This window comes from Pteropus medius, unplaced genomic scaffold (genome assembly GCF_902729225.1).
Source record: "Pteropus medius unplaced genomic scaffold, Ma_sr-lr_union100, whole genome shotgun sequence".
Lineage (NCBI taxonomy): Eukaryota > Metazoa > Chordata > Mammalia > Chiroptera > Pteropodidae > Pteropus > Pteropus medius.
The window spans coordinates 5912270-5929552 of NW_024348533.1; the positions used below are offsets into that span (position 1 = coordinate 5912270).

General features: G+C 53.8%; 1 protein-coding gene across 1 annotated transcript in view; it reads left to right on the forward strand.

Moving 5' to 3' along the window:
* Positions 1 to 17283, forward strand: part of ADAMTS2 (ADAM metallopeptidase with thrombospondin type 1 motif 2) — a 204940-nt gene that overhangs the window by 125195 nt on the left and 62462 nt on the right. Inside the window, 1 exon segment of the mRNA XM_039880269.1 lies at positions 16270 to 16353. Within this exon segment, the coding sequence (XP_039736203.1) occupies positions 16270 to 16353 (84 nt within the window).

The following is a 17283-nucleotide window of genomic DNA, read 5'->3' on the forward strand; positions in this document are numbered from 1 at the left end:
TGGATCATATGATGAATCAATTTTTAATTTTTTGAGGAACCTCCATACTGTTTTCTATAGTAGTGGCTCCATTTTATGTTCTAACCAACAGGGCACGAGGGTTCCAATTTCTCCACATTCTCGCCAACACTCGTTATCTGATAATAGCCATCCTAATGGGTAATTTAATTTTTGTAATTGATTTGTATTTGGATTCAATCATTCATGTGGCTGGCGGCTACCGTATTGGACAGCACAGTTCCAGGAGGTCTGTACAACAGGCTGTGCAGGTCACCACCAAGGTGGCCAGAGCCCGTCCTCTAAACTTGACCAGACATTTGATGCTAGACTTAGATGTGGGCAGCCTTGGGTGTGGGGCCTCGAGACCCTGAAGGTGCTGACTCACCTGGAGATGCAGCCAGAGCCCCGAGTGGGCCTGGGAGGCCTGGCCAGGGTGCAGATCCCTCTCCTTGTAAGTGCACAGCTGGTTACGGGGCTTCCCGGCGCTGGAGCCAAAGCAACAACGTGGAGGACAGATTTGGCGGCAGCCAGCCCGGACTACGCTCCAAGTGAGGCATTTGGTCAGCAGTGAGGACAGCCAAGGCCAGGGCTGAGTGTTCCCAGTGGCCGAGACCTGGGGGCCAGGCCTAAGTGGACTCAGTCTGTCCCCTGAGGAAGGCCCTGGAGGCCCTGGGAATGGAACACTCCGGTGGGGGTCCCTTTGATGGGAGCCCTGGGAATGCGGGGTGCAAGGAGGAGCAGAGGCCATGGTGTGCCGGATATAGGTGTGGCTGGACCCTGGCTGCTTTGCTCTCTCTCATCATCCTGGGTGGCTCTTTGGCTGGATCCCCTTTGGGGTCTCTCTGTGGCAGAGCCTGGGCTGCTATGTGGGTCCTGGTGTGACACAGACATTTCAGGTTCATCAAATATTCATGTGCTCCCCCCTCCCCTCCATGTCTCAGCCTCCCTTGCACCAAACTGGGGGCCATGGGCTAGTTCTGTGTAACAGCCTGTGTGGAAGGAAGTGACACATGTCACCTCTTGGCTGAGGCAGTTAAGAATTGGTGTATCCCCTCCCTCTGCTCCTTTTCCTGCCAGAGTGATCTTAGAAGAAACATGTCCTGGTAGGCGTAGCTACAAAATGGGGCAGAGCCACCCAAATTGCATCAGGCTGTGATGTGTGCAAGGAAACACACAGCAGCCTTTATTATGTCGAGCTGCTGAGATGTGGTGGATTCTTTGCTACTGCAGCATAGCCTGTCCCACTCTGACTAATACACTCGGCGCCCGATCATCCATGTTAGGCAAGGGGTACGGCTGTGAGCAAATTTCAGATAATGATAAATTCAATGAAGGAAATAAAATAGCTGGTGAGCTAAAAGTTTAATCCCTGGTCAACGAGTGTGTGCATTTTTAAGCTTTCTATACTGGCATGTTTTCTATTGTAGTATCACCTATTCGTCCTCCACTGAGCAAATGTCTAGCTCCCTACCTCATGCCACCAAATTCTTTTCAGCTGTGGCACCTTGATAGCTACAACTGGGATAAACTTTTTTCTTGTAATTGTATTTATTTGATAATAATGAGGTTGCATTTTTAAAATACATGTGTTTTAAAACTGATCATCTTATAATTTTGGGATTGGCCTGCTCATGTCGTTTATTCCACTGGAACTTGAGTTTCTTGTTACTTAGAAGAATCTTTACACTAAAATAGATTAACTTTTTGTCTGTTGTAAGGGCAGAAAATATTCTTCCTGGTTTTGTGGTTTGCCTTCCGTTTCGTTTTGTTGAGGGCCTGTTTTTGACGGCTCGCATTATTGTGCGTGGTCATGTCCCGAGATCTTTCGCTCCCCAGTTTGCCCTGGGTGCCGTGTACTTCCTGCCTCCTCTGCAAGTTAGTCTCCTGGGGCTTTGCTCTGGCCACCTTGGTGGTGACCCCCACAGCCTGTTGTCAGCAGCATCGCTTCCCAAGTACCAGCCTCTAGTGACCACCTGGTCATTCTTGCCACACTGCGTTCAGCCCAGCAGCCTCACACCCAGAATGTCTCCAGGTACAAAACTCCCGGGGCTGGGGCAGGATAAAATTTGCTCTCTTGCTCAAACAGCAGGAAAAAAATGCCATATAAAGTACATAGCAAGCCTTTTCCTTTCTCCTGCAGTCTCAAGATTTAAAAATTTTCTCTTTTTTGTTGCTATAAATAAAAATTAGAATTCTTAATTACTAGTATGAATTTTACCATTTATCTTTATATTGTACAAAGCCAGTTTTAAAGGCACACATTAGAGCATTTAGCTTGTATGAAGAATCGCCAAGATTAAACAGGTTTGTATTTCATGGCTGAAGCCCAGAGGGTGCCTCAAGCAGGTCAGAAGTTCAGATGAAGTGCCAGCCGGACCTGGGAGGTGGAGGACGGGAGCCCTAGGAGCAGAGCTGGCAGAGAGCGGGGTCCCTTAAGCTCAGAACTTCACGGAGGCCCCAGTTCAGCCACCAATGCCCCAGCCCCGCTGACAGCCGCCACTGGAGGGACACATGGCACCATGCCCTGCCCAGGGAATCTGGGCACGTGGAGCCTGGCATCACCCCTTCCCCGGGAAGATGGCTCGGATCCTCACATCTCGGCACCTGGGTTAGCGTGCCTGACAGGCTCACCTTCCTTGAGCCTGTGTGGCACTGCCCCGGGTGGGGTGGCCACAGCCATGACCCAGCTCGAGATGCTGTGGGAAACATGCACCTCCCCTGACATGTCTTGCCTCTGAGTCCAGGTCCCCACTGGAGGCAGTGGTCAGAGAGTGGGGTGTGAGCAGCTGAGGACCTGTCCTAGACTCGTGGGACCGTGTGTGAGACTGTCCCATCTGATTTCACTTACAAAGCACAGATTTAGAGGCAAAGTGATGAAGGATTTCAAGACGGCAACCACAAAGCATGAAGTGTCAAGCGTGGGGCCCTTCTGAGCGCAAGCTGGCTGCTTGCCTGCTAACCCAGGACCGTAGCCTCCAGGTTGTTGTCTCCTTGCCCAGGGGCTCTCAGCCTGGTCAGAAAGGCTGAGACCCCCAGGGAAGGCCACCAGGGATCCTCACACACCAGTTTGGGGCAGATGTGTGGCTCGTCCAGCCCTGCTGGCTCCTCCAGGCCCATCCCCCATCCCCATGTGGGCCCCACGTGGGCTCCCTGCTTCAACAGGCTTGTCTGCTGGCCTCCATCGGGCCTAGCCCTAAAGACCGGGAGCTCCCCTCTGCCTGGCTTCCCTGCATACTGAAGCTGCTGCCCTATTTGGCCTTTCCTCCTTGGAAACGTGCCCCTTGCTGTGTCTGGCCTTGCAGGCTTGGACGTGGCTGACACTCTTGACCACGCCTGCCACTGACCCGGGTGCTCAGGGAATGACCACGTTGCAGACTTGCTTGCCAGCCCCTGGGCCAGCCTCTGCTTCTAACTCGGTGCCGTGGTAGCAAGAGCCTGGCCCCCCAAGGAGCTGTGCTCGGATGCAGCCCCTGTGCTTGAGGCGCCTTGTCACCCTGCCAGCTTGAGGGAACGGGAGGCCAGGGATGAGTGCCCTAGGGGACAGCTGGAGCCATTATTAAAGTAACACGTTTACATATGCATTTTTAAAAGTAAAATTTATGTGTGCCAAGACTTCAAGAAATGTAAAATCTGGGCACAAGATCAGTGCTTCCTGTACAGTTTTATGGCATTTATCTGAAACAGTAACTTCAGTCCAACTCTTTCCTGAGAAAATAAAGGCCTTACTGTGTCGTTTGGGGTCTCAGTGTCCACCGAGCCTGTACGAGCTGTGGGCTGGCTGCACTCCTTGTAGACTGAGGACCTTTGCTCCTGGGGCCTCAGGAGGTCTGCCAAGGCCACCAAGGCCGTGGGACTGACGTGCGGTTTCTTCCCTGAGGTGCCACTGTTTTTTAGACAGCAAGCATTTTAAAACACCAATTTTATATTAAAGTAAACAAGGACATGTTACTGAGTTAAAGTAAAATTCACACGAAGTTTTCAAGATAAACTGGAGATTCTAAAACAGGGTTGACAAAACCACTGCCTGAGGGCAAATCCAGCTCGTTGTCTCTTTTTGTAAATAAACTTTTATTGGAACACAGCCACACCCATTCATTTATGAACCGTCTGTGCTGCTTTTGTGCGACAGTGGCAGAGGGGACGAGCTGGGACAGGGACCATCTGGCCCACAAAGCTGAAAGGAGTCACAATCTGGTGCCAAAGAAGTATTTGCCATTGGGCTCTGAAGAAATCTACTCGCTTGGTATCCGCATTGAGCTGTGGCCCCAGAGCTCTATAGTTTGCATATGTGTCCCATTGCCTTTGGGTGTCCACGTTAAGAGAGCACCGAGTGTAGAAGGAGGACTGGCTTTGAAGTCAAGCATCTGTGTCCAAACCTTGGCTTTCACCTCCCTGGCAAAGTTCCTGCCTTGCCCTGAACTTGGCTTCCTCATCCTTAAACCTGTCCTGGCTCAGGCCCCAGGTCACACCCGCCCCACCCCGGTCTTGCCAGCTTGGGGGACCTGTGAGGTCACTTTGGGGGTTCTTTCCAAAGCAGTCGGATGAGCTGATCTTAACCACTTGAGAAACAGCAGAGCAGGAGGAGCAGACTTCTGGGCAAGCAGAGCTGTCGCTCCGCTGCGTTTACTGCTCCCGTCCCGGGAGAGTCTCTGAGCCTCTTCTTCTGCTGAGGGTACACATGCTCCTGGGGCCCACAGAAAACAGGGACCCAAAGGGGCTTGTGAGCTCCCAGGGGCCATGCCCTCCGACCCCTCGTAGCACAGAAACATCCTCTGTACAGTGTGTTCTAAGACAATTTTTGTTGAATGAATGGTTTCTCTCTGTGCCAGGATTCAGATTTTTTCCTTTTTTCTTTTCTAATTTAATCCAGAAATTGGCCTGGGTTTACCAAAGCCTTGCCAGGGTTTGCAAACAATCAGAGGCACACGGGCTCCATTTCTAACCAGCTTCCAGGAATGTCAGGGCCATGTGGTGATGGTGGGGAAGGCAGCGGGGGACAGGAATGCTTCCTGCTAGTCCTGGGGTGGGGTGGGGGTGCTCTTGAACTGGCCATAGAGCTGCAAACCAGCGAGGGGAGGCGCGGCCCCAAGGCCTGCTCACGTGTCTCTGGCTCTGGTTCCCAGGAAAGAGAAAAACATCTCTGAAACCAGACACTAAAACTTAGTTCCCTAAGTCGAAGGGAATCAAGCAGGGCTCCCAGGCAAGAGGGACGCATTTGGCTTTGGGCTTGGCCACAGCAGGGGAAGGAGAGGGGGGAGGATGGGAGCAGAAGCTCCATTGTCACATGCAGCTCTCCAGGCACTGGGGTCTGCTGGTGCTGTGGGCCACAGCAAGGCGTTCCTGGCACTGTTCCTGCTCCACGTGCTTGTCTCGCTGGCCTGAGAGCAGGGCCCCATGTGCCACCAGGAGATAGGGCTATCAGAGCCAGTGGTGTGTGTGAGGTGGATACGCTGCTTACAAGAGGGCGGCACGCTCAGATGCTGATGGCAGCTAAGCAGAGGCGTAGCTAGGGAAGAGGATGGCTGCGGACAGTAGGGAGTAGTGGGGACCAGGGTGATAGGAGACACCATGCCCCTGGAGAGCCCCTCCTGAGACCCACTCACTGTAGTCATGTAGGAATAAGCAGGCCCAGTGTTGCCAGCTCTTTTTTTTTCCACGGGAGACTGGAAATCCAACTTTCATAGGAAATCTAATTATTTTTCAATGTCGGCAACACATTGAAATTAAGACCTCACACTACACAAGTGACTGCAGGCAAGTCTGACCAGGCAGTGGGTGGACTGTTCCTTCTGGCCTAGAACAAAGGAGGCGACTTGCCTGCCGTGCTGTATCCTGTGATGGGGCAGCTATGCCACCTCCCAGGGCTGCTGTGAGCATGACTCAGGTTAAACAACAGAAAAGTGCTGGGTGCATGGAAAGCATCTCGCGATTGTGAGCCATTCCAGTCACGCGTTTGTTCCTGGGGCACTCTCTGAAGCCCTGGTCTAAGGTGGCCCCATTCTGGGCTCTGTGTACAGAAATGAGCAGTCATGTCCCTGTGCTCAGAATGCGTGGAGCATGAAAGGGGTGGGGAGCAGGACGAGGAACGAGTAATGACGCCCTGATTAATGTGGGTACTGATCATGAAATGTAGGCACTACAGGGTGAGAGGGAAACGTGCCTCAGTTGAGGGCCACTTGAGCTGCCCCTAATGCAGAGGAAGGGGTTAGTTAGCCAGGGAGGGAGCCTGAGCTGTGCTGGCGCTGCTGTGGTTGGTGGAACGGCAAGTGCGAAGGCCTAGCGGTGTCGCCCCATCACAGAGCATGGCTGGGCCCCGCTGCAGGGTGGGTGCTGGGGGAGAGGCGGGATGTGAGATTGGCAAAGCCTTCTGTGCTGGGCCAGGGTCTTGGGATCTACCACCATACTCTTACAGGGGAGTGATGAGGTTGGTTTTGGGTCTTTAAAAAGAAACACCGTCTTTGGGAGTTTGAGGCTTATGCCTTCCATTTTCAGAAACGCCTCTGCCCAGGGCCTGAGTTTTCATACACGCTGGCCCTGTGCAAGGGGGCACTTGCATGACGTCTCCACATTGCCCAAGGTTCCCTTTCCTGGAGCTCAGAGAGGTGGGTGGCAACGTGGATATGGAAGCTGGAATTGGGAATGAGCCCAGGTGACGTCCTCTCCCCGCTCTTCTTCTTCTTTTTTTTTTTTTAATCAAGATGAAATGGGTGTGAAGGCATGTCACAGACTCAGCATGCAGGACTGGCTTCCCAGGAGGTAAACGAGCCTGGGAAGGGATGGGAGAGGGGAGGGGATAGAGAGGACAGGAAGGGAAACAGGAAGAAACTGGACAGCACCTATCAAGAAGGTCCCGGAGGAAGCCCGCCCCAAAGTTTGTCCTTACTTGAGCTCCTCTGACCTCCCAACAGCATTCTGTGTCCCGTGCCCACGCCCAGCTCTCCACCTACTTGTGACCCTCCTGGCTCTTCCCTTTGGCTTCTCCATCCTGGGTCTTCCTGTTCTAAGGTTCGCTCAGCTGCCCTGTCCTTTGTCCATTCAGTACATTTCTGTATAGTGCTCACTGCATACCAGCCGGTGGAGGCGCTGGGAGTGTGGTGGTGAGTGAGCCTGAGGTCCTGCCTGCATGGAGCCCTTTCTAAGGTGGGGGGCCGACAACTGCCCCCACCTTGGATGACAACGAAGCAGACAGAGAATGTCCTAGTGGCGTACCCACGCTGTCCTCCCTCTGCCTCTGCCCCCCAGCACCTCCCTCCCTTCCCCTGGGGGAGACCTCCTGATAGCTGACAGAAAAGCTTCTGAGCAGCCTGTCCTTAGCCTCCCTGGGGGAGCTGATGATTGTCAAAGTGGGAGTTAGCCTCCCAGAGGACCAGGAGGGCCACGCATCGCCACTCCTCAGTGACAGCTGCAGACAGCTGCGCTGCTCGTCTCTGTAGACTCCAGCAAGGAGGTGACAGCTGAGCCGGAAAAGCAGAGAATGTGGTGCTGCTGGGATCCGGTTTGGGCCAGCATGGGTTGTCACTGCTCTGGCCCCCTGTGCTGAGGTGTAGCCCAGCAACCCTGGGGTCCTGCTCCCCTGCCAGGGGGCCCTTAACATTGTGTCTCGGAAGGGTTAGGGTTTCACATAAGGCACCACAAGTTCAATGTGAGATTCTGAGGGCCCACTTACCTGGTTTGCATGTTCAGCACCTGGCCAAGGGCCCGGCATGTAGTAGGTGTCGAGTAAACATTTTTGAATGACCAAATAAGTGAGTAAATGAATTCCCATGAAATGACTATGGTCCCACAGACTCCTATGAAAAAAACAGACCCTACCTGTCCATGAAAAACAAGTCCCAGTAGCCCAAGTGTCCTTGTCCCTTCTTTTTTATGCCCCAGGCTCTTCTCCATTGTGGATGCTGAATGTGTGACTTCACCAATTCACAGGATCTCACAGCTGTAATTTCAGCAGATTTCCCCAATTGCTCTCCAAAGTCTTTGCCCCGTTCCCACCTGACTCACATGAGCAAGGTTCTCACTTCCTCTGAGCCTCAGCTTCTCCATTGGCAAAACAGATATAACAGTGCTCCCTTGCAGGGCGTGGGGGTGAAAGGTAATGACATGAGGAGGTACCTGGCACAGGTCTTGGAAGGTCAAAGCTGACTAGTAAGATGCTGCCATCCTTCCTTCATCATCTGCCAAACCAGCCTAGCTCTTGTCCCTGAGAAGCTTGGCTCTCCTGGGGACATACTCTCCTCCCCTAGGGTAGCAAGAGGACCAGAGCCTGGGTAGTCCCCAGCACAGCCTGCGCCCTCTGCCTGGCTGGGGAGAAGGTCACAGCTGGTTTCGACTGCAGAGCATTCCATGCAGAGGGTGCCGTGTTCTCGGGACATCCCTGGGACGGTAGACGTGGAGTGGGGCAGGCTCAGGGGTCAGAGGGACCATGCTGGCCATATGGGGTGGGTGGGTGGGAACTGAGACCTGATCTTAAAGCTTTGGGAGCCAGCTGGGTTCTAGCACTGAGATACAGAAGGGCCCTGGCTCTCGGGACCCCAGCATAAGGAGGGGACAGTTAACAACCCAACAAATGAGGAGGTTTGAGATTGTGATATGCCACAGAGGGAGCAGCCTGGCTGGGAGGGGTGTTTGAGTTAGCATAGTGGGCTCTGTGGGGACATCTCATACTCAAATACGGTGTCCAGGTGTGGGGACGGGGTAGTCCTCGTGCCCCCGCCCCACCCGAGCCAGGCGTTGAGGTGGGCCTGTGAGCTCCCCGCAGTCCTGCAGACCAGAAATGATCTGTGGGAACTTGTGCCTCCAGGACTCAGCCCTTGGTCTGGGTCCCTGGTGTACCTGTGCATTCAGCCATCTCCTCTTCTACCCTTTGTCCCCTTGCTCCACACTTCCAGGTGCCTGTTCTGAGCCTCAGCTCAGGTAGCTGACAATGGGTTTCCCACTGAGTTTGATACAAGCTTTCACTTTGGGAGAGGTGTGTTCACAGCAGAGTCCAGGCAGTGGGCTGTGATGTTGCAAGCAGGGTTGCAGAGAAGCTTCTGGATTCTGCTAGGAGACCACAGATGACAGTCTGAACTGTCACGGTTTCCTCAGTCTCTTCTGGGTCTAAGCCTGCTCCGCAGGGTCTCTCCTTTCCTCCTCATCACTTGGGGTCCCCTGGGGCCCTAGCGATGGTGGGGAGGCTGGCACTAGGGAGAGGAGCAGGTCTGGCCTCTGACCGTTTACCCGGGTTGCTCAGGTGTGCTGGGCCCTCAGCTGGTCCAGGTGCAGTGCCACAGCATCCTGTCCACTTTGCAGCCTCAGCCTCTTCCAGCTCCAGGCCACTACCCGCTCCCCAGTCAGCATAGCTGGAAGCTACTGGAGCCCTCACCCTGCTCGGGGGCTGGGGAGCCAGCTGCCACTGGGCCGGCTCACGGACTCTAGCCATCCCATCTCTTACCTCGCTTAGTGCCTTGTTGCAAGTGGACCTCATTCTTCTGTGTGGTCTCATCTCAAGGTCAAGGTGGGATGCAGGGCCCGTAGTCCTCGGGACCTGTTTGATCCTGAAGGTGTGTCCCGGGGAGCAACAGCAGGGTGGGGACCACATCCTTGGGTCTGACTTCCTGCCTCTGCTAAGCCAACTCCCCTTACCTCCTTGGTCAACCAGGATGCTTTCTCCTCTCCTCTTGCTGTCCCTGGGGACTTCCCATGTGCCATGCCCTCCTTCCTCATGGTGGCGTTGCCCCTCTCTCTTTCCTTGGGTCGAAATGATGGTAGGGCAGCAGAAGAATGTGAATTACAGGTGAAATTAAAAATGATTGTTTTCAATGATATTGTAGTGCCAGTTGGACACAGGTGACAGATATCACATCTCAGGGGTGGGGGTCATGCCCCACAAGCTCTGAGATTGGTGGGGAGGGGAGGATGCCTGAGGTCTGCAGAGGGTGTCCCTCCCTGAAAGGGCTGCTCCTGGATGAGACTCCAGGCTGAGCCCCAGAGCTCATAGCTGCCCTGAAGAAGGCAAACTTCTACATTATCACTCAGAGCCAGTCCTGTCTTATTGTCTATTCCAGAACAGAAATTGGCTTCGTCTTCGCATAAGCAAAGTCTCATTACAATGTATTTTCCCAAACAAAAGAGCCCTTGGCCTCACTCCCTGTTCTTTAAGCAGTTTTCCCTCAAGGTTTAAAGATTCCAAGATCAATTTCTCAGACAAGGCTCAAGGACGTTGTCCCAGCTTCCTCTCCCCTGGGTTGGGCTAAGGAGAGTGGCGCCACTTGCCTCATAGTTGGGGCTGAGGTCGTTACAAGGCCTCATTGGCACCGCTGCTGTCACACACTTTCCCCATTTCCTGTTGGTCCACATTCTCCAAAGCTATACACTCATTCATTCATCCAAAACTCTTTACTGATCACCTGCTATGTGCCTGACATTGCTGGGGACACAGCAGTGAGCAGGGAGAGAGAGAGGTTTCTCCTGTACCAAGTGCACAGTCTAGCCTGAGAGCAGCTGTGTTAGTGGGGACTTTAGGGACTTGCTTTGAGGAGGGGACAGTTGTGTCGGGGGGAGAGCATGGAAAACCGGAGGGCACAGCCAGTGCAAAGGCCCCGAGATAGGGATGGGCCCCAAGGCCAGGCCATGAGGAGAAGGGAGACATTGCACAGCAGGGTTTTGACTTTTTTCTGGTTGCAGTGAGAGGGGTGGGGATGGGGGTGAAGCAGGGAAGTAACTGCCCCCTTCCTTTGAAACATATTTATTACTATGACTTTGTTTCTTCAAATGCCCTTCAGATATTTCAACAATTCAGGGTCTGGAAGACAGAATAAGGAATTCTAGGCATGAGACATTGCACAGGCAGCGGGAGAGGCAACCAGGCTTCGAGAAGGCGGGGCCGTAAGAGTGACAGAGAAGCCAGCCAGGCTGGCTTCAAGGGAGCCCTGAGGGCCTGTTCCTGAAGGCATTGGGAAGCCATTGAGGATTTCAGACAGGGGAGGTGGGATTCGCTCTGAGGGGTGACTGACTCAGGAAGAATGGTGTGCATGGCTTGTGGGAGGGACACGAGGTGGTCCTGCCACCTGCGTGCCAATCTGGGCGATGGGATGGAGGTTTGGGGAAGAGGGGGCGTGAGAAGGAGGCAAGGCACTTGGGGGCCACCTGCTGTTTGGTTGCTCTTTTTGCCATGTCTGTCAGCTCTCTGCTCAGCAGAAATGTCATTGCTGTGTCCCTATTAAGGATGTGAGTGATCTGCTGGGACTCTTACTCATCTTTGCACGCCCAGGTGGCGCCACAGGCTTCTGGCCTCACAACAGCACCTGAGCAACATCTTGTGGGAGTGGGAGACAGCTGGACTCAGGGGGCCTGGGTGATTTCACAGCCCCTTTGGAAAGTTGGCATGGCCTTGGGGGTCAGGGCAGGGCGCCTCCTCAGGCCAGTGGAGGACAAGGGTGGTGTGGCCCTCCCCTCAGCACTGTCAGATGGAGCCAGCATGGGGGAGCTTGTTTGCCAGTTGGGGTCTCTGCCATACCACACCAATGAGCAAGAACTTGACCCAGGCCAGCGGGCACCGTGGGGTCCTGCTTCTGGGAGGGGGTTGCTGGGACCTGGCCTCAGGGGTCCATGAGAAGGGCTCCCAAGAGGGGCCCCATGTTGGGGGCTACCCTTAAGTCCCAGCAGTGAGTGTCACAGAGCAAGGCCGGCCGGCAGCCCAGCCTTCCTTGGAGCAGTAACCTGTGCAGAGCTGTGTCCCCATGTGGGAGGGGTGAAGGCTTCCTAGGGCTGAAGACCATGAAAGGGGTGCCACAGTACAGGGCCACCAAGGTGGGCAGGGCTGGAGGACTCTGAGAGCTGGCTTGTCAGCTGGCCTGACCAGTGGCCTGGCCTCCTCACTAGCTGTCTGCTGGTCACTCTGGACATGCCCTGTCTAGCTCTTCAGCAGCCCAGGAGGCCCAGATTGTCCCCAAGGTCAGAGTCAGGGCACCCAGCCCAGCCGTTAGGAGCAGGCAGCTGATGGGTGGCCTTGAGGATGGAGCCTCCCCATTCTGGACCGGGGCTCAGCAACCTGATATCCCAAGCTCTAGCGGCCTCACCCTACCCCAGGCAGGATGTGGGGAGCTTTAAGCTGAGTGGGGGTTCCTGGGGTTCTGATTATCTCTGCCCCTAAATCCAGAGTCAGGGTCAGACCTGCCCAGTGTCCAAGAAGGACAAAAGACTCCCTTCTCAGGACAAGAGTGGCTGTCCTCAGCTCCATGACAGGGCCAGGAAAGCAGGAGGGTCCTGACAGGCAGGGTCTGGCCAGGAATAGGGAAGGGCCAGCCCTGTGTCCCCTTCCTCCCTGTGGAGACCAGCCCCAGCTTTCCTACAACTCCAGTGGGGCTGACCACCCCTCCTCTCGGCCTCAAAGGGCTGTTGGGAGCATAAGCTGAGATAATTCTGGGTGCTCAGGCCTGAGTCCCTTCTGAATAACAAGGCGGGTTCCCCATCTTCCAGAGGGATTGTGAGCACAGGGTCAGAGTTCACCACGCACATAGGGGTATGTCCCCTTGAGGCCCATCCCAAACCAGCTTTGAGAAGTCAGAGCACAGGCTTCAAGGTAGTGCTGTCAGGGTGTCAAGGGAGCCCTGAGCCTCTCATTTTCTGGGGAGGCTCTGAGGGATGACCCCAGGACCTTCCCTTGTCTCTATTCTTATAGAACAAAGGCAGACTGCTTCCTCTTGCCTGTGAGGGGCTGGGGCTGAGTGTATTCCAGGGCTGTGTAAGAAGTGCCCCCATTCCAACCCAAGTCACCCTCATGTCTATCCCTTCTCTCCAGTTGTCCTCGCATCTGAGCCCTACACTCCACCTCTCAGCTGCTACAGTGGGCACTTCAAACTGCTTTCTGTAAAGGAGCCAGAGGAGTCTTTGTAAAATGCCATGTCGTCATTTCCTGTCTTGGCCCCGTATTGTCCTTTGCTCCTTGAGTAGAGTTGGAAACCTTCTCCTGACCAACCTCAGGAGCCCTCTCCCACCTTCTCTCCTGGAATTCTCCCCCTACCCTGTCCTCTCTGCTAGGAACACACCTCACTGCCTCTGACCCCAGGACATTTGCACCTGCTGTTCCTTTTGGCAGGAGCACCCTCCCCACTTTACTGAGTGAATTTGTCCTCATTTTTCAGCTCTGGGATGAAAAGCCGTGTCCTAAGAGGACCCAGCAATCCCCGCCAACCAGGGCAGAGTCCCCACTGATATGCCTTTAGTTCCCCACCTTTCCTTGCAGCCCTCATCAATGTCATCATGATTATGGAGCTGGTTTTGTTACTGCTGAGGTTCTCTTTCCACCTCCAAACAGAGGGCCAGCTCTGTGCTGGTTTTCAGTGCTAAATCCGGGGTGGTAACACTGTGCCACATGCAATGGGACCAACAGCTCTCTGCCTGCCGAGGGCCATAGAGAAGGAGGGGCTGGGCCACACGACACTGGACTCCAGTGGGTGGGCTCTGAGAGAGGGACTAAGGGTGGCTCAGTTTGAGAAGTCCCTTTGAGAACCAACGAGGGGCCTGGTGGATGGGCATTTACATCCCCAAGCTCAAACATGGGGGAAAACGCAGCCTTCTTTAGTTGTCATCACTGATGCTGCCCTCATCATAGGACAGAAGGAAAGTGAAAGCTGGCCCAGGAGACGTGGCTCAGGCTCATCCTTTTCAAAAGCCTTTAGGGAGCAGAGTCAGGTTAGAGGTTAAGCTCCGACTCTGGGCTTGTCGTAGTCAGCTTGGACCACTATAACAAAATACCACAGACTGGGGGCTTAAACAACACACATTTATATCTTACAGTTTGGAGACTGGAGATCCAAGATTAAGGGGCTGGCTGATTCGGTTCCTGGTGAGGGCTCTCATCATGGCTTGCAGACGGCTGCTTTCTTGCCCTCACATGGCAGAGAGAGAGAAAGAGATAGAGAGGGAAACAGAGACAGAGACACAGAGACACAGAGACAGAGAGAGGGCTCTTCATGCCTCTTCCTATAAGGACACTGGTCCCATCGTGGGAGCCCCACCCTTAGGACCTCATCTAATCCTAATCACCTCCCAAAGGCCCCAACTCCCCACACCATCAAATTGGGTGTTGAGGTTTCAACGTATGAATTTTGGAGGGACACAGTTCAGTTTATATAGCAGGCTGCTCATCACCTGTCCCTCTTCCTTTAGGATAGGGGAATGTGCATGGCTCAACCGTCCTGTGTCTGCACATACCTGTCCCAGCATGCTATGCCCTGGCAGTGGCCCTCCAGGCTACATACCTGTGGTTTGGGCCCCTTGGGATTTGTTCTCTTGGATGCGGCTATGCAGATCCACCCCTATCTAGCACCCTCTGGGCTCTCTCTGAAGCCCAGCGGTACCCCCAGCCATCCAACCCACAGTCCCTGAATCCTCACACATAGCTGGGAGCTGGGCTACCCTTGTAGGCTTCTTCCTGCTGAAGGTTCCCGTGCCTCCATTTCTGCCCTCTGAAGCCCTCCGAGATGTGAAAATTTAGTTTTCCAAAGCTCTGTGAGATAAGGACTTTCACCTTGTTTTACAAGTGGAATTGCACAGCGTGGACTCTTAGGACTCCATCTCGTCAACTGCAGATGACTGGGTGCTGACCCACCCTCTCCAGACTGCGCTGAGTCCTGGTGACATCCATGCTCCTGTAAGTCTGTCAGTGGCCCCTTCCCTATAGAAAAGCCAGGGCGGGGCTTGGACCCAGTATAATCAGGAGGTAAATTTGCTGGACAGAAGGCTCCCGGCATAGGGCTGCCTGGTGCCATCATGCATGTTGTCTCTGCCATCTCATAGCTGCTGTTTTAACACGCTGCAGCAGTGACAGCGACTACTGGCCTCCTTATCTCACATGTCCCCTCTGCCTGCGTGTCCATCCATCATGATTTGATTTTGCTTGTTAACACTCAGATTTCCCAAAGAGTCTTCCTAGTGTTTTAATAAATTAAAATGCATGAGAACAGTAACAGCCATTACTGTTGCTCAGATGAGACTATGAAAGCTGGAGTTCAGAGATGGTGCAGTGCTGGCCTGGGATGGTGGAGGGCTCTGCCTTCCCGAAGGGTGGTCAACAGCTTCTGAGCTCAGTCTATACATGGAAGAGCCGGTAGGGGCGGTGCGTGGCTAGTCCATAGCCCTCCTCTACTCAGTGACGGCATGAGTGGATTGATTCTTTCAGAATTTGTCTTGAGATCTTATCATGTGCTGCTGTGTCCTGGGTGCTGGGATGTGTAGGGTAAATACAGGTGACTATGCAGCTCACAGTGGTGGTGGTTACAAAGAGCTCGAGAAGTAATGGACAGCAATGCAGACCAGACCTGGGGAGGCCCTTCTAGGAGAAGGTGACCGGGAGGCTGGGCCTCCAGGAAGAGAGAGTTTGGTCAGCCAGTGAAGGAGGTTGTGGAGAGTGAGCTGAGGGGGCTGGTCCAGATAAGATATTGAGTGTGTTGGGGTGGAGTCAGCGGGAAGGAAGGTTCTGGCCGTCCTGGACCTGGGGATAACCTGACCAGCGTTTCTAGAAGTCATGCTGGTTATGCCGTGGGGAGTGGGGTCTCGTCACCTTTCCTGTGCCACAGACCCCCTTAACATCTGGCAAGCCCATGGGCACCTGCTCAGAATTATAGTTTTAATAAATTAAAATGCATGAGAATAAACAAGTAATAAAATACAAAGGAAGCTAGTTATATGAGCCGCAGTTATCAAAACAGAGCACAGAAAGCACCTTTGTGACATAGTGGTATCTATTCTTCATTCACACGTTAAAAATTAGGCCTGATGGGTCTATGCTGACCTCCTCCCCAAGTAATGATGAGCGTGGATGACATCGCAACCAGCAGAAGCAACTGCGATGTGATTTCTGCTAGTGACAGTTCTAGCACTGTCCATGCCTCTGGGGTTTGTCACCTACAGTCATCCTTGAAGGAAAGGCCACGTGCAGTTAGAGGCTGGAGCAAACAAAAGGGTCAGTGTCCTGTTCAAATTCAGGCTCCAGGAAAAGGATGCCTGTGCTGGCAGGAGGGAGCACTGAGGAAGGGGTGGAAGTAATCCATGCAGGGGGTGGTGGCTGCAAGGCACGATGGGCAGCACAGTGGGAGAGGAGGGGCTGGATTCAAAGTTGTTGGTGCTGCCCAGGTGTACAGTGTGGGAAAGAAGAAGGAGTGTGTGTGTGCGAGGGAGGTCCCAGGGTTCTGGCCTGGGGGCTGGTTGGGTGGTGATAGCATTTGCAAGCTAGGACTGGTCCTGGGGCCTGAGGTTTCTGCTGACGAAGCCTCCCTGATTGTCTTTCAGGTCAACGAAATCTACCACGATGAGTCTTTGGGAGCCCATATCAATGTGGTCCTGGTGCGGATAATTTTGCTGAGCCCTGGGAAGGTGAGTGAACGCTCGCCGGGGTCGGAGGGGCATCCAGCAGGCACAAGCCTTCTGTGAAGACATTGGTGTCCACCCAACCACACTGCCTCTCCTGGCCACCCTGTGCTTCCTGTAAGAAACAAGAAACTTAGGAGCCACCCCTGTTTTCCAGCTCCCCTTTCACACTTGCCCCTTGTTTAAAAATGTAGATTTTGTTATTGTTCAGGTGTGGTGAGGCCAACAGACCAGGAGCTAATTGCCATGGAAAAGATGATTTATTAGTCACAGATCCCGCCACGCAGGGCTACACGAGGAGGCACCAGAATTGGTCCGGAGGCAGTGGGAGGGAGGAGACGGTGTGGGCAAAAGCCTTTATTGTGGCTTCTGCAGGAAGGAACGGGCAAAGTGGAGTAAACAAGAGTAGGACTGGCCACTTTGAATCATTTCAGCAGGCTGTGGGACATAGGGCTGTCCCTCATCCTCTGGTGCCTGTCTCCAGGTTGATCAGGGCAGAGGACAGTGGCCCGGAGTGTAAGAAAGGGGTGCCTGGGACTGGACTCTGGGTTGGCTGGTTTGCATTTGAGGAGCACGCTCCACAGTGAATTGTTCACCGTCTCTAGGAATTGGCTACCCCAGGAGGATCAGCAAGGCCCCTGATGTCAGAGCATCAAAAACACATGTTAACACACCCCTCACTTGGACTGCTGCTCCATTTTCAACCCTGTGTTCATCCTATCATAGTTTAGATGAAGACTCTGCCCCACCGGGCTATCTTGCCCTCCTTACCTCCTCTCACTGTGACGCTTGGAGCCACTGTGACATTTGGAGCTACTCTCCCAGCAGCATGCACAGGTCTCTGCATGATCTGTGCATCAGGGGGAGAGCCCCTGGAGACTGGGGACAGGAAGGTGCCATGCAAGGAGAGATATGATGAAGGAAGGATTCCAAAAA